The following is a 23,061-nucleotide window of genomic DNA, read 5'->3' on the forward strand; positions in this document are numbered from 1 at the left end:
GGAAGTCAGGTGGATGGAGCAGCTGATGGGCGGGGGCGGTCCACGGGAGAGGTGAAGCATCTTAGTGAGTGACAGTGTGGAAAAAAAATATGAGAGGAGAGTCTTAAGTTAGGAATAACTGGCCTGTGGCATTTAAAACAGAAAATTGTAGCTCGGGCTTCTCTTAGAGGTATAGATCCGCGTTGCAGTGATAAAAAAATAAATAAATAAAAAAATCCGCAGCTCATCGAAATGCGGAACAGAAGAAAGTTAAAAATTCCTTAATCAGATACGTCGGATAGTCCTCTCTGGTTTGAGTGCAATCATGTAGACTCGTCCTTTAGCCGATGCGACGAGAAACACTTCGGAGAGTAGCTCGTAGGTTGTGAGGTGAACTCCATCTGGCCGCAGAAGCAGGACGCAGGTTTAATTTGCGCTCTTGGTTCCGTCCGCGCCGTATGCAGCTCCTGCCACTCTAGCCAACCATGGCACGACTGAGGAGGAAAGCGTGCATAGCTCTGTTTCTTTTCACGCTGTTCATCTTTGGGACCATGATGGGACTGAGGACCCTGAAGCCCAGTGACGGCTTCTCGGACTTGGCTCCGGGCTTGGAGCTCCTGCCGATGATCGGAGGAAAGATGGACCGGCGCTCAGTGTCCAGTGATGGGACCGCTTCCCCGGGTCAAGCCCGTCCGCCGGGCAGCAACGCCAAAGCCGTGTTGTCTAACACCGGCCCCGAGGGGACCATATTTTATGATGTTCATATTTTCTACTATATGTGGTACGGCAACCCACATATGGACGGTAAATACATTCACTGGGATCACATCCTAGTCCCGCACTGGGACCCTAAGATCGCATCCAGCTACCCGAGAGGGAAACACATGCCGCCCGAGGATATCGGCTCCAGTTTCTACCCCGAACTCAATCCGTACAGCTCTCGGGATCCGGATGTGTTGGAGTCCCACATGGAGCAGATCGGAGCATCAGCAGCAGGTACTGTAAAAAAAAAAATGCAAACCGGCACCCTGAAATTCTCGGAGAGACGCACAAAAAAAGAGCTGAGTGTTGTTATTTGTGGTCAGCAGCTTTACAGAAATGTGGCTTCTGTAAGCACAAAGCTGCCTCCTTTTTGCTGAAGGGGCTCGACACATTTTTCAGCACCACACATATACTGGACAGCTCCCCACACGCTTGGTCCTCAAATATCTGCTGCTGCGCTTTCATCCTTCATTAGGTGTACATCAGAAGCAAACTAATGTTTTTAAAGATGTTTAGCTATCTATATTAAAACCGAACCTTATACTACTTTAGTATTAAAGCATCACCAAGCCCCAAAGTATCTCTGCAAGTACCTTTATCTCTTTTAAATGTCATGAACTGATAATAGTTGTGTTGCAGTCTCATCAAAGACTTGTATGGCTCCCTTAAATTCAGTACAAGTTTGTTCCCTGGTGTCAAGTAACAGCGCAGTGTGTCAGCCATCAGCAGCCAACACATGATAGGCCCTGATGTGTCTGTCCTGCGGTGCAGTAGGTTACTGTACACCAGCTTGAGTGATGAAGGCCATCTAACCCTGAAACCTGGGAATCATGGGAGGTCCAGCTCAAAGTTGCTTAGTTAAAACCATCCATTTAATTAGAGACCTCATACTCAACTGTAAATAGATCTGCTTGACTTGGTGACTGATTTCCTGCCACTAAAATGAATAGTAGTAGCCGGCTTCTTGATACACAAAGACATGTTTGGCTATTGTAATCTAATAGTCTCCACAGCTCCACAGCAAGTGGACATGAGTTTAATAAATTAGTTGTGAGTGCATATACAGTGTGCCAGTTCCTACCTCTTGCCAGGCACTGCTGTGGCTGATAGAAAACCATTTTTCAGCCAGCGTGAGTTTATGAATTTATGAGCTGTCACACACTCAAACTGTTGCCACTAAAACAAGGCATAATAAATAGTCCTAAGATGACAAGTACATATTCATTAAAAAAATTAACTGTCCTCCACAGATCAGCGGATGTACTATATTGCTGTGAACCACAAAGAGACACTAAAGGATAATCGCAGAGAAAGCAACATTACTACAAGACAACAATAACTTCACATAAACACAGTTAGCTTGAAATCCATGCATCTTTTCAGCAATCCATACAATAATATTGTTAGAGCTTCATATACATTTTGTAATTATGTTCCCATCAGAAGGTGATGGTGCTCTAAAGTGTTAATTCGTATCTTTGATCAAGTGCTTATCTCCCTCTAGGTGTTCTGGTCCTGTCCTGGTATCCTCCTGGAGTAGCTGATGACAACGGGGAACCTGCTGAGGATTTGGTACCAGCTGTACTGGATGCAGCATATAGACACAACCTCAAGGTAAGCAGTGTCAGCACATTTTATGTGTGTGTGTGTGTGTGTGTGTGTGTGTGTGTGTGAGAGAGAGAGAGATGTTTTTTAGATGAATCATCTATTTTAAACATTAACTTTTTTCCTCTTTCCTCTTCATTGACTTTTATTGAAACTCTAAAAGACAGAACAATGAAAAGGAAATCAGATAGCACACTATATAACAATACTGCCAAAGTATAACTAAAGTAAGCTCAGATCATATAGAAATATAACAGAGTTTACAGTGGTTTTGAACTCTGTTGGAAAAATTACATTTATGAAATTCATTTTAACTTTAGGACTCTAACTTCCTGGAAAACACATCAGTGACTTTGTCATTTCTGTCACTCAGCAGCTATTCTGCATGTCCTTTAAGAAATACAGGAGATGCATCTCTAGAGATTTCATTTGACCAAATCACTTACAGAGGAGATTTTTAACCTGAACAGGGCATTTTTGTGGTTGGATAAAGACTATAACAAAAAAAAAAATATGTCCGTAATTTGCGCCAGTTTGTTATGATTGGAAAAAATATATTCAGTTACCAACAGACTGCCTCTCAAAAGGAAAGCATAGTGCCAATTTAGTACTACTACACAACAGTAGCCACTGCCCAACATGCATGGATACCGTGCTCATGGATTAATGTACAGCAAATCACCATGATAAAGAATCTAGGCCAGATGGCAGCAGCTAGGCTTCTCCTAATTCCTAACAGCTGTAACAATGTCCAAAGTTATCTAATCTTAAGAATTCCTCATATCTATGATTTACACTTAGATAGTGGAGCTGATGGTTGCAAAGTGTATATGGCAGAATAGGTGTTAACCTTCACAGACACTTGAATTATTTGCATAAATAATTGGTCCTCTTTGATTCAAAGAGGACCAAACTCAGATCCCTGAGGTACTCCACTGAGAACAATGAGCCATATTGAATTGTGTCTGTGGAGTTTCACTCTGCAGTGTGGATTAAACACCAAAAATTATCTACATGACATTAAGTGCTACGTAGACAGTCGTTAATATGTGCAGGCTTGCTTACGGTCTTTCATAGTGGCTCGTTGTGTTGGCTTTTGTGGGTTCGAAAGAGAAGTCTTTACAATTGATGATTTCTATGAGCAAAATAGACCTAAAGTAACTCAGCTATTTTTTATTTTGTTATTTTTATTTTGAGCTGTTGCAAGAGCCAAAGTTGAGGCTCACATTTGAAAAAAATGAGAATTTCTGTCGACTACCGTTTCTAAAACCTCAGTGACACGGGACCAAAAGAAGGATTACTGGTCTTTCACAGAGTTATATGAAGAGCTTAACACTGCTTAGGATAGTAATCTCAAACCAGTGTTATATGTGGAATTTGTGGGTGCTAAGGCCTTCTCAACTTGCTGTGCTGCATCCTGTAAAGCTACTCTCTGCTACTCGGGATTTGAGTCGGAATACTTGCAGCTGCAGTGACTTCGTCTCTGGCATTAAAGCATAAAATGTGTCAAAGAGCTGCTGCTGTTGCCGCTGGATCAGTTGTTGAATGAACTCTTGAACACATTAGTGGGGTAGAGAGCCGTGGGAGGTGGTGCAGAATGTGGGTAAAACCACATGACCAATTGCCAATTAGGTTGGAAAATGACAGCGGACATAGCTGAGTCTGTGTTGGTGCCCCTGCTGCACTGTATTGAAGGCTTATCAAAGTTTTACAGGCAGTGTTTGCTTGTGATCAGATATGATTCATGTCAGATGCTTACCGAATACGGATGGAGGGATTGGGTGAAGAAAGACAATGAAGGGGAACGAGAGTGAGGTGCTAGCAGTACGGGATTTTCATCAGCACTGTGGATCGGAATAAGGAACTAGAAATAAAATTAAGAAAGTTCTCAGGTCTGTATGCTCTTATGTGAAGAATAACAATGACTTAAGGGCCAAGATCTGAGGACTTTTCCTATGTTAAAGCAGGTGCCATTAATAATACACCACTGCATTTGTATATCTGTTTTATTGATTTAATCATCTTAATAATTTTCTATACAAAAATACCAAACATTTTTTAATATCAGCCTCTAAATTTTGTTTCTCTTTTTTAATATATGTAATTTATAATCGAATGTCTTTATAATAAAAAAATTTTGCAGTTTAAAAATGACAAATATGTACACAGGTAATAATATTTCCATGAGCCTCTTGAAGTATATTTACCTTTAAATGCACAAGACCAAAAATCATTATTCACAAGTTGTATTTACAATTTGCAAAAGTTGTCACCGAGGTTAATTACAAATCATTATTGCAACACAAGTCATTACCATGCTGGTGTTTGCATTCTGTTGTGCACATAACGTTAATTTGATTTCAGCAGAGATGTGGCCACAAACTGGCCTCATTCTCACTATAAACAACTCCGATGAGAGGCAGAAGAGTTGTCAGGCTAGCCTGTCAGATTTAATATCATATTGGGGAGTTTTTTCTTTTTGGTTGAAGGCAAAGAAATAATGCATCTCTACAAGGGCAAGACAAGAATGCAGGGATTAGACATGCATGGCTGAGTTGATGAGGTTTTACACATAATGCTGTCAGTAGAGAAGCTAATAGACAGAATTTAATGCCATGCTATATTGTCATCATCGGCCCAGCAAGCATGGCATTTTCATAAAAGCGCATGTGGAAAAACAGACTGTGACATGCTTTCTTCAAACTGCATATCGGAGTATCTTATTGCTGCTTATCCTTGTGTTTAATGAAAACGCGCAGAAGGTCACAATCAGAGCAGTCTCCAGAAAGCGCTGGAATGAAATTATTCAGAGTTGAGCGGAGTCTTTCCAAGCATCCTCTTCCAATTCTCCTTGGTTTTCCTGAACTGTTATGTCTGCACAGAGCTACATTCATCTTTGGATTGCTTCCTCTTGCATAATTTTTAGGAAAATGCTGACAAGGTAAAGAACTTTGGCTCTGATAATTTGGAACTCTGATGAAAAACAACCTTAAATCATTTCTGTGCTCTTTTCCACTGAAAGGTGGGACAAAAGGTGGGAGGGAAGCCCAAGTGAGGAGGATGGATGGTCCCACAGAAGGCAGAGGCAGCAGCCAAAAATGTATCAGATCAGGATTCAAGAAGCTCACATAAAGTGGCTGTTTGCTTATCTGAGAAATGCATGAGTGAATGAGCAGTTTTGTTTTGAGTCCTCACAGCCTTGGATAGTCTACTGTATGATATCAGAAAAATACATTCATAAAAAAAGACAAAAAATATCACAAAGGGAGGAACCTCCAGAAGCTATGAGCTATCAGTATTTATGATACCTGTCTGTGCGTACCTTGTTTCCATCTTTGTCCTTTCTTGACCTGTGCTGTCTTGCATGTTGCAGCAACAATCCTCCAAACTTAGGAGGAGTCTGGCACTCGTAACTGATGAATATGAAATTAACTTTCCAAGATTTTCATGGACAGACTAACTCATTAGGGGACACTTACTCATAACCCTTAAATATCCAGTAGCAAAGAAAAAACAAAATATAAAATCAGAGAAGCTGGAACCATTTTTGCCTGAAAAATAATATGCCACATACATTTTAAAATTAAGAAATTATAGCAAAACTATGCAAAGAAGTGTTTGCATACAGACATTTAAACACAGAGTAAAATTAATAATAAAAATAAAAAACATTGAAGGCTTATTAAAGTAAAGGGAAATGCTACAAATGACCAGTGACATGGTTTTGGTCCCCCTTGTGAGTCTGTCTCTATGACAGCAGGATGTAATGCCGAGCTGATAACGCATTTATATGAACCCAAAGTGATAGATGGGGGTTTAGATAAGAGGAATACAGTGAATTGCATACAACATTTGACCTAATTGCACATTTACAAGTTAGACTGAAGGTGAATGGAAACTGGAGAAGAGCAGGCTCACTAAAAACAAATCCAGCTTCCATCCTGGTAGCGATCCCACGCCACATTGCTAAAAACACATTGACCCCTCTTCGGGTAATGCTGCAAAAGAAAGCAATGTACTTTTTATTATATAAGTTGAATAGCATCTCAGTAGCACCCACACACGGCTCATGTTGGAGAGCACATCACATGGAGCCTCCACAGCAGTGCTGCTGCTTGACCTCAGCTTGAAGTGGAGCTGAAATAGTCCTTCTGCCCAGGGGAGGGTGGGGGCGGCTTGGTGGGGACAGGGTAGGGGGGTTATTGGAAACTGGATGTAGGAGAAAAAGAGCAGAGGGGATATGTGCATCATGGGTCCCATGACTCAGTTTGAGCCTGTGAACAATCTGCACCCTGAGGGGGTGCAAAAGTTCTATCTCCTAAGTAGGCCATGAAGCTACACAGGGGAATATGGCCCATGGGTGCCCTATGATGGCATCAGCCACACTTCCTTATTTCCTCATGCACTCAGTAGCTACATTTTTTCTTACATGAAACCTGTACAACCTCGGTGTATATCCACCGACTTCACTCACTGTAGAATGAAAGTGATATTAAATTGATCTAATTGTCATAAAGGTCTGAACCTATATTTTTGTGTTGGTGCTCATCCTTCCCTTTGCGCTTTCTGCATGACATGGCACTAAATTCACTCTGCTCAGCACAAATCACACCGGGGCTGTTCCAGACTGCACTGTCAATGTTTATGAGGTATTAAAATGCGTTGACTCTGTCTCATTTACTTCTAAATTACCACAATGTAATCAGCCAGCGCGTTGGGGAAAATGAGTTTTCTAGTGGCCTGCGCTCTGATGTAGTATCTATTTTCCTCTGTTATTATCATGTTATAATCATGCAGCTTCACGATCTGCAATATCTCATAGATTTTTATTTGTGGCTTTATCTTACTGTACTATCTTATTGTCTCCGTCATTTTCTCTCACTGTTACTGCCAGAGAGTTAGCTACATAAATATTGATTTTAGAATATGATTCACTCATATGCCCGAGACCTTCCTTCCTCAATCTCTTTTCAAATTACTCTTTTGCAAAACAAAGTGCCTCTTGCACCGTTAAAATTGACATTTTTTTTGTACATAAAAGCACTCAGTATCATTATTAGTAGCAGAAGTAATCCAGTTATTTGGATCCATCCTGACCGTCCAGAAGGACACATAACCATTAATTCGTTAGTACTCTATACTTAACTCCATAATGACAATATGGATCTTATAGAAAAACTACAAAATACATCTATTTCCAATAACAAGTAGGTGAACTGCCATGATATTTTAGTGGAGCTTTGCAAGCACTGAATTTTTAACAAAGATAAGACTTGGATCATGTAAAGTGGGCTAAGGCATCTTTGTTTAGCTTACTCAATGGCAGCCTACATCCCTTTAGATCAGGGGTAAGGAAATCCAGGCCTCGAGAGGCGGTGTCCTGCAGGTTTTAGATGTGTCCTTGATCCAACACAGCTGATTTAAATGGCTAAATTAGCTCCTCAACATGTCTTGAAGTTCTCCAGAGGTTTGGTAATGAACTAATCATTTGATTCAGGTGTGGTGACCCAGGGTGATATCTAAAACCTGCAGGACACCGACTCTCGAGGACTAACGTTCCCTACCCCTGCTTTAGATGCTTCCATCTTCTCAAAAAGGACATTTTCCTTTCACATTGTTCCTCTCGAGTGTCCAGTGCTGGAAAAGTGGTGTTTCTCTTTGATCGTGCATTATTCAAAGTCACTGAATTCTCCAGGCGCACCTTAAAATATACAACTTAAGCACTTTTTGTGTACATGTCACTTCAGATCCCTTGTTCCTCTGCTACGTTTGTTCATGAACTGTAAACAGCCATTTCTAACAGAGGCATTAACTGTGAGTGTTACAATAGTCTCCAGAGGCAGACCACTCAGGCTGAAAAACAGTTATAGTGTAGCAGATTTTGTCATGAACACGGAGCAGAGAGGAAACATGGTGCTTTGATGTCCGTGTAAGTGGGTAACATTTGTGTTGGTGAGCCCTCTTAGTGTTATAGCCTTATTAAAGGGTTTTTAGAAAACTGCAGTGAGTCTGTAATAAGGTACAAGGGTAAAGACACCAGACTCCTGATGCCACGCATTGCTTTGGGGCTGCACAAGGTCAAAATGGTGCATGACTAACATGTTTTGCTGAATTATAACAGTGAGACTCATTTTCCTGAAAAGGGGCTCAGAGGTCTGATGAGCTGTGATACCATCTGACTACAAAAACAGTGGTTGGGAATTGCGGTGTGACCAACATTATTGCAACCGTGCCCAATCAAATTGTGATCTCTTTGTTTTTAATATGGTTACCTCAAAGATAGGGACCAGGTCTGAGACTGCTCAGTCACCATCTTCAAACCCATGTTGGTGCATCAAAACAGTGATAAAATGGGGATAAAACAGCAACAATCTCTTTGAGATAATACTGTGATTAATGATGATAAAGCTCTAATTGTTGTCTGCTGCAAATATGTTGCTATCCACACTTGACCTGTAGTGGTGTACTGGAGCCAGACATGGAATCCATGCATTAAACGCAACACTGTCAGCCACAGACTGGGTCACATTGAAATGTGGAAAATTTATTGCTTATACAGTTATAAGCAAACAGGCACAGCTAGTTCTTTTCAATAACGACAAGCATTTTACCAAGAGCAGTATTATCATACCCTGATGAAGATAAGAGAATGAATGGATGCATGGATGGATGGAAAAATAAGAAGCAAGTAACAAAATAATACAGTGTAAGTTCAGGTTTTACGCATGTTTCTCTCTGAAAACACTTAATGGTTCGTCTCTCCAACTACTTTGAACTAGATAGCAAAAAAAATCAATCCAATGATTCGCCAAACACCTTTCCCTGGTTGCATGGAGGTTGTGGTCCTATGTTTACTCTTGTATGACTGAGGCCTTATTGAACTATTTTTGTCTTAGAAACATGTCAGACTTTGATTGATTACAAGCCAGGAGAAGTTACTGTCACTCTCGTCAACTTTCTATGAGGAATCCCCCCCTGGGAACGGCTGACTTTTAGTCAATACTTCTCGAGGTCGTCTGTAAATGCTGACCTTGAATGATACATAAATTAATAATGTAGTTGTATAATGAATGAAAATGAACATGCATATTGCTTTATCATCTCCCAGGTTGCATTCCACATCCAACCATACAGAGGACGAAACGATCAGAGCGTGCACGACAACATCAAGTACATCATTGACAGGTGGGTGCATGTCTGGCTGCGCTTCATCACTGAGTCAACTCAAATAGAAAGCCATTAAGATTGCATGCATAGCAAGAAAAACAGCAGTTACAACACTGAAATACTTTTAGGGTGCATTTCGGCTTATATAAAGCCAGTTTCATGACTTATGGATGAGTTCTTCAAGCAAAAGCCATTTTAACTTTTAACTTTTACATGTGGGGTTGCTCTGAAAAAGAGGACCTTTCAGAGATTTACTAACTCAGAAGTCCCAAACCTTGAAAAGATATTCAGTTTAAGCAAGAAATGGTATACAATATTTTTATACTTTGTCTCAGTGGTAGGGTTTATCGTTGTGTAATTAAATGTTCTGTATTATATTATTTTAAAGGTATGGCGACCATGGAGCCTTCTACAAGTTCACTACCAGCACAGGGAAGAGTCTTCCTCTGTTTTACATCTACGACTCCTACCTAACTCCACCCGAGTCCTGGTCTGAATTTTTGACTCCCACCGGCTCCCACAGCGTGCGCGGGTCAGCTTACGACTCCGTCTTTATAGCCCTGATTGTGGAGGAGCGTCACAAACATGACATCCTGGCAGGCGGCTTCGATGGCATGTACACTTACTTTGCCTCCAACGGCTTCTCCTTTGGCTCTTCTCACCAGAACTGGAAAGCCATCAAAGCTTTCTGCGATGGGAACAACCTCCTTTTTATCCCCAGCGTGGGGCCTGGTTATATTGACACCAGCATTCGGCCATGGAACAACCACAACACACGCAACAGGGTGAACGGACGTTACTACGAGACAGCCCTGCAGGCGGCACTCAACGTGCGCCCAGAGATTGTCACCATAACATCTTTTAATGAATGGCACGAGGGGACGCAGATAGAAAGGGCTGTGCCAAAAAAAACTGTGACGCGGGTTTACTTGGACTATCAGCCACATGGACCTGATCACTACCTGGAGTTGACCCGCCGCTGGGCCGAGCAGTTCAATAAAGAAAAGGAGCAGTGGCTCATGTGAGCTTTCATCAAACTGACTTGAAACGGCACGCCGTAGTGGAAGTGTGTGCACACATGACAGAGGAGGCGAGAGAGCGATTGATTGATATAGCTTTGAGTGCAGAAGGACATGCTGTTACCTTTTTTAAACATTGCGGATGCGAGAGGTCCTATAGATGTGTGTGCAAATTCAAAGATAGGACATGAAGTGTATCAAAAACCCAGACTTAAAAATGCTCTGTGGGTCTGTCTCTAATCTCTTCCCCTACACAATTGGTATGTTGAAATGTCTGCCTGATAATTTATTGTATTTCTAAATACAGTAAGCCCCCAACTCATGCCCCTTTATATAGTGAAATAATAGAACTGAAGACACTGTAGTTTTCATTTATCCATAACATACAATATGACCCTTTACCCAGGTTCAGAGAGCTTTTTAAAATGGTGATCATGTGGTGTTTTACAACTTGTCACTGTCACACATCTCTAACAAACATATTCTTATGAAATAAACAAACAAAAAAGTATTTTTTATGATTTTTGGAAATCCTTTAATATTTGGAGCTTTTTGTTGTGAGCTTAAAATCAGTAACGCGAAAGCTACAGGCAGGAAAGACGGCTTTGCATAAAGAGAGAAAAAACTGAAACCCCCCCTCCTTGTTCTTTCTGATCATTTGTAAAGGTAAATTTGAAACATTATAGCATGTTAGCTCAACTTGTAAAAGCACAGAAAATGACAGTTTCTCACAGCAGATCACCTGCATCCATTTCACTCGATCTCTAGCATCTTCCTCACGCCAACCATCTGCATGTCCTCCTGCCTGAAAGCATCTATCTTCAGCATCCTTTGTCCAGTGCATCCACCATCGCCTCTCTAACCTTGCCTCCAAATTGAGAGTCACCCTGATATCCTCATTTCTAATTCTGTCCATTCTTCTCAGTAAAACCTTTCATTACTGCCACTGTCTCTAAACCATATATCACAACAGGTCTCACTACCACCTCAAACTCTTTTACTCTTGCCATCCTTCAGCAACAAACTAACCAACCAAGAATACTAATTTCTGATCTACCCAAATAAAATCGGGTAATTTCAACCGCTCCTTTATTTCCTGAGGCCTCTGGCACAGATTTTACCCTAGGTACTACTATTAACACAACCCTCCCATTCATCAGCACAAGCTTGTGAGTCCCCGAGGCTGGGATTGTGTCTCCTCCTAGTCTCAAGCTGGGGATCTTTCCCATATAACGTGTCAAGTACTACACCACAGACCCACTATCTACCCAAATACAATTGAAGATTGAGTAATTCCTATATGAAAAGACTTCACTGTAAGCATATGGGACCCTGTTTTTTTTTTTTCTCCACTGAAGCAAGAAGTCAGGACATGAAAGGCTACGGCTCAAAGTGATTGAACGCATTAATGAATATAAACCTGCCCACTGACTGGGGCACCCTGGGGCACACTCTGTATGGACTTGATTAAGATTCTGATAGCTTTTAAAATGAAAGGTTTCGCAGAGACCGGCATTTTTGAGAATAAAAGTGGGTTCTCTGAATGATCCTAAGTTGATTTCCCTGTCCAGGGTGCCAGTTTGTAAGTGGTTTCTGCTCCTTTTTAAACACTTAACATTGCTCTATTGATTTCACCCTCCATTAAGAAGCTGTTTTGAGTGAAAATCCAGACACCAGTGGATAAAGACAGAAATAAATCTCTGATAGCTTCTTGTGCATGGATAAAACTGTGAGACTGGGAAAAAAATATAATTTTATTGTGGATTTGCCAATGTTGCACCATCTGTTAATCAAGGTCCAATCAGACACTGAAGATTTAATCATGTACTCCAGTTATTAACATTCAAATGAGAGGAATTTTACAAATTATATCCATGTGCCAACGAAACAACTCAAATGTTCCAGTATTAGTAGTCTACAATGTAAAACAGGATTTACTGTAAGTGTTGATGCTAACAATTGAAGTGCAATCTTCACGCTGACAGGAAAAAAATAAATGACAGGATTAAAAAACAAACAAACAAACAAAAAACCCACAAAAAACAGTTTACATCCCCCTTAAATAAAAAGTTGATTTATTTTATCACACACATTCAATCAGACCATTAAATAAGTGCTTACTACAGCTCTGATCATGTTGCGAAAAGGCTGGCTCAAACCATTCTTTCTCCCATGACCACATTACTTACTATACAGCTGACCTATTTCTGTATAAATGATAGTTAAAAGCTTAAACTCCCAAATAATGTCATGACAGAAACACAAACAAAATATGCTCATCTAAGACATAAGAAAAAGATACCCAAGACTTTGAAGCTGCCACTGGAACAAAATCGTCCATCAGCAGTTTCAGTCCTCCTGAGATACAGTCTTCCCCGGCAAAGGCTGATTCACGGATTCATCTCCTCCCAAGTAGCCCCGGGTCAGAGCTGGTTGTGCGTGATTTTTGGAGTGTGGAGAGTTCAAAGGTCATTCTTCCCCCGAGTGCTCTGACAGTCCATATTTGTGCTTGAGCACATCAACCGTAGAAGAAAGGGCACTGAAATTAAAATTAAAGTCATTTCTTGTTTAATGTACCAAGTCTACTTCAGAGGAAACATGGGTGGTTTGGGGGCAGAGGGGGTGTTAGGGTCAGACTGAGAAAGAAGAGTGTTAACACGATGCGACAGACTGACTCTAAATATGTTTTTTTTTAATCACTCGTTTGTGGGCCTGATATCCAGCCTCTCCCTGTAACACTGGAAGAGGCTGGAAACGTGGATATTTCAAAGCAACAGTGAGTCAGTTCGGATGCATGCGTTCCCCTTCTTCAAGCTATGGAATAAACTGGTGATATAACATTAAACTTAAGTCATATGAATAACTTCCACCTCTAATTGAGGTCACTTGAGCAACATATGACTGCTTACTTTGGATATTTTAATACATCAGACTCAGAGTTTACTTTTGCTCAATTCTGGTTTGAAAATGTTTTTTCCCAGTCCATTTTTTGTCAGTGGAAAAATGTGTCTGAAGTACTCTGAAGGAGTTTAAATTATACGTTTAAACATTCAGTTACAACAGTTAGTTTTATCTCACTTGGAGAGAAACTATTGAAACAAGGGATGAACTTACCAGCCTGGTCTGATGATCCTGTATTTGCCGAGTACTGACAGGTCGACTACTGTTGATCCGAGGCGGCTCTGGTCTCCTATCGGTCCACCATCCACAACCACAGCTAGTTTGGGCCAGAGCTCCTGGAACTCCTTCAGAGGATAAACCCAGCAGCATTTAGGGCTACACACATACACTCACTGACCGCTATGTTCAGTACACCTGTTCAACTGCTCAATAATACAAATAATTAATCAGCCAATCATATGGCACCAAGTCAATTATTTAAACAGGTAAAGACAACCTGCTGAAGTTCAAACAAAGTATCACAATGGGGAAAAAAGATGAATGAAGTGAGTTTGATTTCTTGTCCATCACAGTGAATTCACTTTACTCAACTCTTAGTACTTACATGTACTTCCACTGTGCTGGTCTGTGAGCTGATGTTGGCACTTGTGAGTGCGAGTGGTTCCCCGCACATCTGACAAAGTTGCCTCATAAAGGGATGATCTGGGATACGTACACCTACAAGCTGAGGAAGACATGGATGTGTAAACAACAATTCACACTTAGGACCAAACAATTTATTTTCAGCACTATTCAATTAAAAAGAAGCAAACTCACTGAGGTAAAGGGGTTCAGGTCTGTGTTCAGTTCTTCAGACCTTTCAAACACCAGGGTGACAGGACCGGGGAGCAGGTCACCTAACAGCTCTTTTTTCACCTTCACCTTGCAGTACCTGCACATGACATCACATTACCATACTGGTGTTTACTCTAGCCCAAAAAACTATAAAGAAAACAACATAAATGACCATTAATGACTGCATCACTGCAAAAAAAGCAGCTGTGTTTTATTTGATTTGTATTTCTGGGAAAATGATTCTCTGCTCTGATCCTGTTTTGTCTTTTGCGATGAAGTTTTGAACTCATGATGTCACGACACCAATTTGCATTGTGGAAAAATTGCTTTGGGCCATTTCAACATTTTCTGAATTTTAATGAAGCAAACGACTGATAGCCAAAATAACTATTTGATAATAAAATAATTGTTTTTCAGGCCAGAATATTTTTTGGGAATATCCACTATTCTCTGATTTAATTTGTTTCACATTAATTCCCACAAAGCTTTAACAAATCTCAAAGAACTGCGACATGCCTGCACAGCGATAGAACATACAGTCACAGAATGAAGTCGCGAATAATAATTACCGAGGTGTCCTTTGACAGCAGGTGTGCCTGTCACTCAAAATGTAAAATGTGTTATTTGAGTGGAGATGGTATCTGTGCCTCATGCATGTGTGACTCTTCTGGAAATGAGTAATATGTTTGTGCAAAATAGTTGGCTTAGAAAAACAGGACTGCACTTACAATGAAGCAGTTACACAACATGTGCCCTGATTGAAGTGAAATAAAAGCACACTTACTTATAGATATCCTGAATTTCCCCTACACAGATGGCCAGCGGCTTCTGTCCATTTCGTCCTTTTGTGTCATACGTTTTTCTGACGGCGTCGGAGTTTTGGGCCAGACATGCCAGGCCATAGATGGTATCTGTGGGCACCGCAACAATGTGACCCTCTTTCAGAGCCTTTACTGTGTAACTCAGGATTTCAGCACCATCTGCAGTTCAAAAACAAGGGGTGTTAATGAGACGTCATCCACAGAAGGACACAATGGTATGAATGGATGGTGTGAGGAGGTTGGGGCATCTAAATGAAAAACTCTACTCTAAACATGTTCCCCCAGCTTCATTGCTTTCATTTTCCTTAATGTATAGGTACAAATTTAGGCTCATCAGCTATCGTGAATGCAATGTAAATGCATTAAGGGGAGTGATAAAACAGGAAGAAAAATGTATAGCGTAATGTGTTTGTTGACTACCAAAAAGTACACGCCTGAAGTAGCTAAAAAAAACCCCAAACAAACCCAAAAAGTACACAACTGAAGTGTTAATAGGTAAGCAACCTGATGAAATCATACTCACACGACTGAACAGGTGATGTAACACCTTTCCAGATGCAATCTTACCTAATCACACTATATACTATATTTAACCATCCAGATTCATCCAGAAGTGCATGCATGAGGTCAAACACTGATGTTGGACTCGCAGTCTCTGCTCTAATTCAACCCAAAGGTGTCTGTCGGGTTGATGTCAGGACTCTGTGCAGGCCAGTCAAGTTTTTTCACACCAAACTCGCCCATCCATGTCTTTATGGACCTTGCTTTGCGCACCGGTGTGCAGTCATGTTGGAACAGTAAGGGGCCATCCCCAAACTATTCCCACAAAGTTAAGAGCATGAAATTGTCTAAATTGTTTTGGTGTGCTGAAGCATTAGGAGTTCCTTTCAGTGGAACAAAGGGGCCAAGCCCAACTTCTGAATAACAACCCGACATCATAATTCCCCCCTTCACCAAATGCTACACTTGGCACAATGCAAGTTCTGTTCTCCTGGCAACTGATTGCCAGATGTAAAAATGTGATTCATCACTCCAGAGAACACGTCTCCACTGCTCAAGGGTCAAGTGGCAGCGTGCTTTACACCAGTGTATTGCTTTGCATTGCACTTGGTGATGTAAGCCACTCAGTCATGGAAACCTATTCCATGAAGTTCTCTACACACTGCTTTTGAGCTAACCTGAAGGCCACGTGAAGTTTTGGAGGTCCATAGAAACAGACTCTGCAGAAAGTTGGCAAGCTTTCCACACTATACATCTCAGCATCCGCTGAGTCTGCACCGTGATCACACTTCATCAGCCATGAAGTGGTAAAATCACACTTCATGGCTGAGTGGTTATAATACCACTCACAGCTGACTGTGGAATATTTAGTAGCGAGGCAATGTGACAACTTGCTGCACAGGTGGCTTCCTATCATGGTAGCACGCTGGAACTCACTGAGCTGCTCAGAGACCCATTCTTTCTCAGATCTTTGTAGAAGCAGTTTCAAAACATTAGGAACACCTGTCAACATACACTCGCCATCTTAGGTGATCATATGTTGTACATTTCATTCTACACCTGTTTAACTGTTAAACCTGTTAAAGCAGTGATTGTCAACAGGATCTGCTGAAGTTCAACCCAAGTATCCCAAGAGGCAGGATAAGTAATTTAAATCCATTTGGATAGGGCCAGATGAGGACCTGAGGTTTTCACACAGGACAGAGGCATGAACGTTATGGTAGTTTGGGGCTTTTAATAATTTCTTTAACGTTTGTTTTCCTTTTTCTACGGTGGAATACAGCATACATAATGACTAAAACAACAAGAATTAGGTGTACAACTTTGAATTTATTTTGGATTTCTGCCACTAATTTCTAGTTTGGGCAAAAAGCTGTATAGATACAAAGTAAGCAGTTCATCCTAACTGGCAGTGCTCACTCTACTGTGACTTAACTGGAGCTTAGTTTTAGATGTTAAAATCACATCGGGTTAGCTGTGAGTCACACATAACAGGAAAACCAGGAATCTGATGCAACATGGTGCAGTATTTACGTTGCTTAGCGCCAATCAGAGCGTTTCACCTGTTTACAAGCAGGTGAATGGCTGTTTACAAACACACCCTGCTTCACTAAGCGAGACCTACGTCCACTTTGAATGTTAGACACATTTACCTGTTTCGTCCCGATGGACTGTCGGTCCGTTGGAGGTCGGCGGTAACAGACGTAACACTTTAGTCTTGAGCTCTTTACACATCTCTGCTCTGATCCGACGAGCTGCGACTGAACCGTGAACTCCTCTAGATATATTTACTAATACAGGAGCAATACTACAAACCAGCTTCATAAAATCAAGCGTTCATCCGAAGGACTAGCCTGTCTCACACGAGCAACGTGTTGTCGTGGGACCAGATGATAGAATTCTTCCGGGTTACGCCCCCCAAAACATGACGACACCAATTTACTTAAAGGGCCAGCGGCACGGAAAAATGCAGACTAATACCAATGACAGCCATAAAAACGAATATAATTTCACACTTCAGATATACTTATAGCATTTCTAAAGAGATATCTCTCTATCTATCTTGCTAAACCGAATGCCAACTGCATTCTTTAGCTCATTGTTTTACCCTTTGCAAATAAATAAAAATTATGAGCCTGGTTTTCATTATATCAAAAATAAATTTTTTAAATAAAATACACCACGTTTAGGGAAAAAGAGGAAAAACAGTAGTGAATAAAATTTTTTTAATACGAGACACTTTCACTGGGAAAAACAAACCTATGTTTTTTTTTGTTGTTGCTATTAATAGGGAAAAAAACAACAAAAAACCAAACAGATTATTAATTTCAAGTGAATTTCTCAGAACTTTGAGTAATTAAGTCGAAAATGGGAAACTATACCCCGAAATATGCCCTTTCACTCATTGGTGCCTTTTTTTTTGTCCCTCCCCAGTGGTAGAAACATATGTGGGCTGGGCAGATAGTTCTTTCCCTCGTCACTCACTAATTAGTAAATTATAAATCACCTGTGCACACCTGCTTAAAAACACCCAATTCCCTTCGTCTATGAAACACGCTGAGCTTGCAAGACAAATGTGTGTTTGATCATGGCCTCGGAAACTGGTAAGGTCGCCTGCTGCCCTCCAGCTTTCATGTTGTCAGCAGGTTTTTCCAGGTATGTTTTGAACACTTGCAGGTTGCGCAGAGGATCTGCCGTCTGGGTGCGTTGATGAGGCAGGCCCGGAGAATAGCCAGGTGAGTCACAGCATGACATTTTAGCCTGATGGTGTTAGCCATTTTAACCAACACGTCCTCCACAGGTTCTACAGGACATCGAGGACAGACTGGTGGACCTGTCTGAAAAAGTAGCCCTGTGCAAAATGATCGAGAATGACTTGAAGGACTTGCGTCGTACCCTAGAAGTGAGTTCTGGTCTCTGAATTGTACTACAAATGGTTAATGGTTTTTAAAAATGATACTGGTCATATGTTACAGAGGAAATCCCCCCAGGATGTGTCTACACCACCCCAGGATGTGTCCGCACCACCCCAGAAATGAAGAGAAGAGGAAGACTCCTCCCAACTGCTGATTGCTGTCTAACTAAATGAATGAATTCTATTATAGTAACACAAATAAAATGCTTCACCAAGCAAACATTTCAGTGATAAGGTTTTATTAGTATTATATTGCTCTCAATTCAGAAAGTTACTCATATTTATATGAAACGCATAAGCAAACAGTTTCACATTATACATTCTTTTAAAAATACAAATTCTTAACATTTCCTCACTCTTTGGGTGTCAAGACATTCCTTTGGAAGCATGTCGTTTTCCTCTTTCTCCCTGCCCCAGCCCTTCCTGGAAAATATAGCCTTTTTGGCGGAAAGATTTCCAAAGAATCTACACTTGTGACAATCTGCTTCCAAACAAATGTCGCCACAATTGATTTGCTGACACTACAGCTTGATGTAAATATCAGCCACGTGAACTTGGCCAAAGACAAAATTTCTCTGTCTAATGATAGAAACCAGTAATTCACATGTTAAACTGAAGCGTACGAAAATGTGAAATGATGAAACTGGAGGGAATCCTAAACATGTTTAAGCTTAAAACAGAAAATATCTGATTAAAACAACAAAACTGCCAAATACTTAAACATGCAAATCCAGCTGATATTAAACCAATTACAGAGGCGATGGGGTGGCTGTGAAACGGTACTTTATGGATTCACTAGAGTCCAGATTCACACCATTCAATGCAAAATGTTCAGGAGAACTATAGCTCAAACTATTTTGCAGCAAATGTTATTTCATGGCATAAGTAACCATTTAATCTTGGAGTCATTAAGTGAACTTGTAAATACCACACTTAAAATTGCATAGTTGGGTTCACCAATGATTTGTATGAGAACCTATAATGGTGAATAGGTACGACTCCCGGTGGTATTTTTATTTCTTTGTGGGAATGATTTTAATATCCACTGGAGTCAATGTCAGATTTAGATGCTCCAGACATCTAATTAATATTGTATTATGGGAGGAAATTTGCCTTGTGGCACCTATAAATTTCCTGAACCACACACAAAAAAGGAGCCAGATTCAAATTTTTCTTTTTTTTTTCTTTTTTTTTTTAATAAAAGATTGATTCTGCAAATTGGAAATTAAAAGCAGAATCACAATGTCTGCATCTGTTATAGAGCTGAGTTTAATTTCTTTTTTAGTCAACGCTGCAATACTATTGCAATATTATTATATTATATTGGGAAAGCCCATTAGACTTTCCCAATATCACAAGTGGAAAAGCTCCATGCTTTTGCCTTGGTGTGATCTGCTGCTGGAATGGCTGCCTGAGAGTCGGTGAATGTGAAAACTGAGTGTGCCAACATGTCGATTACTAAAGCAGAGACCCATCAAGGCAAGAACAATTAATGTTATAAGGCCAAGAAGCTCTACTGCCATTTACAGGGCATAATGCCTTTACTCTATCATCATTGCATTGTGTCCCATGCGAAACAATACTGTTAAATTATACTCTGAGCCAGAGGCTATGCATTACATATATTTTCTTACAATGTGGACTATACAGAAGCCCAGCGGCTTGTATGGGCTATTCAACTAAAACACAGCAAAAACATCTTCTGCATAAATGTGACGGGGAGAAGAATGAACAGAGAGTATGCATTAGGTTCAAACTCTGAGTTAACAATTCAAAAGTCTATACAAAAATACAAATTCTAGAATAATCTACAAGTTTTTCAAAGATGTTTACACTAAAATGTACCATATTTACACTGTCACCAGGACACCATCTTTTAAATGCTACTTTACAGCAGGTTTATACAAAAACTCTGTAGTGGTGCTGCAAATCAGCCTAACCGATATGCAGAACCAACTTTACAAGTTAGTGTGCAATAGACAGGGAAGAGTGCAGCAAAAACGAGGGCTACTGCAAGTGTGGGCTGTCCGGCAAGGAAAATGCATGTCTGAGAAACAAATTGTGGGAACCAGGGAACAGTTATGACTTGATGCATCCCTGAGAGGGTCACAACCCTAAAGAAGATGGGATGTTGACAGTAGTTCTTTATAGTTTAGTTGTGGGCAAGTTTTTGCAAACAAGCAGATCCTAGAGGATATTTTGCTTGACTGTGCAGTTACCTCTTTTTACAATACTTACTACGTTTTTATGAAGGTAAAACAATTCAGTAACAAAAAAAGCAGCTCAACTTAAAAAAAAACAACATGTGATTGGAATAAATTAATAGATTATTTCTGCTATCTCAAAGACAACAGTATCATTATACTGACAGAATGAGGCATTTAAATAAATTAACATATACAATTTTAAGTTAGTTTAAGTTATAGGCAACTTATTGACGTTATGTCGCTTAAGGAGACAGGCAGATCTGATCACAGGTTCTCAAAAAAAGTAAAAAAAAGAATCATCACATTATCTGGACTGCACTAGGCTTCCTAGAAAACAAAACAAAATACTGAGGAAATCACTTCATATTATAAGACAGCCACGTGAGAAGCTGTGTGACCAAGCTCTTTAAATTCCCGCTGGGAGCAATGCATGATTAAAATTGTAGCAAAATCCTCTCATATACAGTGCATTATGGTTATTTGCATACCAGCCTAAAGCATTTGTTAGGACCTGTAGTACAGTACGAGGATACAGTACAAGGACAGACGAGTTTTGTTTTCCTGCTAAGGTGTGTGTGACCTTGAACAGGACAATGAAACTCTAAATTATCAGTGCTTGGACAACACTTGGTCATTTCAATCAATTCAGAGTGGATATCTTGAGGATTATTATAAGGAGTTCATCTTTTCAACAAAGGATCTACTGGCTTTTCCCTGCATTAATTAGCGTTTAAGTTGCTAAAACCCAACTACTGCAATGAGACTCAACAGAAAAGTTACACATACTTTGTATATACAGGTCCTTCTCAAAAAATTAGCATATTGTGATAAAGTTCATTATTTCTTGTAATGTACTGATAAACATTAGACTTTCATATATTTTAGATTCATTACACACAACTGTAGTTGTTCAAGCCTTTCATTGTTTTAATATTGATGATTTTGGCATACATAACTCATGAAAACGCAAAATTCCTGTCTCAAAAAATTAGCATATTTCATCCGACCAATAAAAGAAAAGTGTTTTTAATACAAAAAAAGTCAACCTTCAAATAATTATGTTCAGTTATGCACTCAATACTTGGTCGGGAATCCTTTTGCAGAAATGACTGCTTCAATGCGGCGTGGCATGGAGGCAATCAGCCTGTGGCACTGCTGAGGTGTTATGGAGGCCCAGGATGCTTCGATAGCGGCCTTAAGCTCATCCAGAGTGTTGGGTCTTGCGTCTCTCAACTTTCTCTTCACAATATCCCACAGATTCTCTATGGGGCTCAGGTCAGGAGAGTTGGCAGGCCAATTGAGCACAGTAATACCATGGTCAGTAAACCATTTACCAGTGGCTTTGGCACTGTGAGCAGGTGCCAGGTCGTGCTGAAAAATGAAATCTTCATCTCCATAAAGCTTTTCAGCAGATGGAAGCATGAAGTGCTCCAAAATCTCCTGATAGCTAGCTGCATTGACCCTGCCCTTGATAAAACACAGTGGACCAACACCGGCAGCTGACATGGCACCCCAGACCATCACTGACTGTGGGTACTTGACACTGGACTTCAGGCATTTTGGCATTTCCCTCTCCCCAGTCTTCCTCCAGACTCTGGCACCTTGATTTCCGAATGACACGCAAAAGTTGCTTTCATCCGAAAAAAGTACTTTGGACCACTCAGCAACAGTCCAGTGCTGCTTCTCTGTAGCCCAGGTCAGGCGCTTCTGCCGCTGTTTCTGGTTCAAAAGTGGCTTGACCTGGGGAATGTGACACCTGTAGGCCACTTCCTGCACACGCCTGTACAGGGTGGCTCTGGATGTTTCTACTCCAGACTCAGTCCACTTCTTCCGCAGGTCCCCCAGGGTCTGGAATCGGTCCTTCTCCACAATCTTCCTCAGGGTCCGGTCACCTCTTCTCGTTGTGCAGTATTTTCTGCCACACTTTTTCCTTCCCACAGACTTCCCACTGAGGTGCCTTGATACAGCACTCTGGGAACAGCCTATTCATTCAGAAATGTCTTTCTGTGTCTTACCCTCTTGCTTGAAGGTGTCAATGATGGCCTTCTGGACAGCAGTCAGGTCGGCAGTCTTACCCATGATTGCGGTTTTGAGTAATGAACCAGGCTGGGACTTTTTAAAAGCCTCAAGAATCTTTTGCAGGTGTTTAGAGTTAATTCGTTGATTCAGATGATTAGGTTAATAGCTCGTTTAGAGAACCTTTTCATGATATGCTAATTTTTTGAGACAGGAATTTTGGGTTTTCATGAGTTATGTATGCCAAAATCATCAATATTAAAACAATGAAAGGCTTGAACTACTTCAGTTGTGTGTAATGAATCTAAAATATATGAAAGTCTAATGTTTATCAG

The 23,061-nt window shown here is 40.6% G+C and overlaps 2 protein-coding genes across 2 annotated transcripts; one reads left to right on the forward strand and one right to left on the reverse strand.

Annotated features, from left to right (window-relative positions):
• Positions 1-426: 426 nt before the first annotated feature.
• LOC100692816 (glycoprotein endo-alpha-1,2-mannosidase-like protein) lies at positions 427-12,748 on the forward strand. The gene is made up of 4 exons (XM_003450507.5): positions 427-975; positions 2,246-2,355; positions 9,455-9,531; positions 9,902-12,748. Exons 1-4 carry the CDS (start codon positions 465-467, stop codon positions 10,536-10,538), a joined length of 1,335 nt encoding a protein of 444 aa, XP_003450555.1. The 5' UTR covers positions 427-464; the 3' UTR covers positions 10,539-12,748.
• On the reverse strand, positions 12,638-17,507 carry yrdc (yrdC N(6)-threonylcarbamoyltransferase domain containing). Its single transcript, XM_003450509.5, has 6 exons — positions 17,242-17,507; positions 15,052-15,247; positions 14,250-14,364; positions 14,038-14,157; positions 13,647-13,777; positions 12,638-13,071 (listed from the first exon to the last, which is right to left on the reverse strand). The coding sequence occupies exons 1-6, from the start codon at positions 17,411-17,413 to the stop codon at positions 13,002-13,004; spliced, it is 804 nt and encodes a 267-aa protein (XP_003450557.1). The 5' UTR covers positions 17,414-17,507; the 3' UTR covers positions 12,638-13,001.
• Between the last annotated feature and the right edge of the window lie 5,554 nt (positions 17,508-23,061).

This window comes from Oreochromis niloticus, linkage group LG11 (genome assembly GCF_001858045.2).
Source record: "Oreochromis niloticus isolate F11D_XX linkage group LG11, O_niloticus_UMD_NMBU, whole genome shotgun sequence".
Taxonomy (NCBI): Eukaryota; Metazoa; Chordata; class Actinopteri; order Cichliformes; family Cichlidae; genus Oreochromis; species Oreochromis niloticus.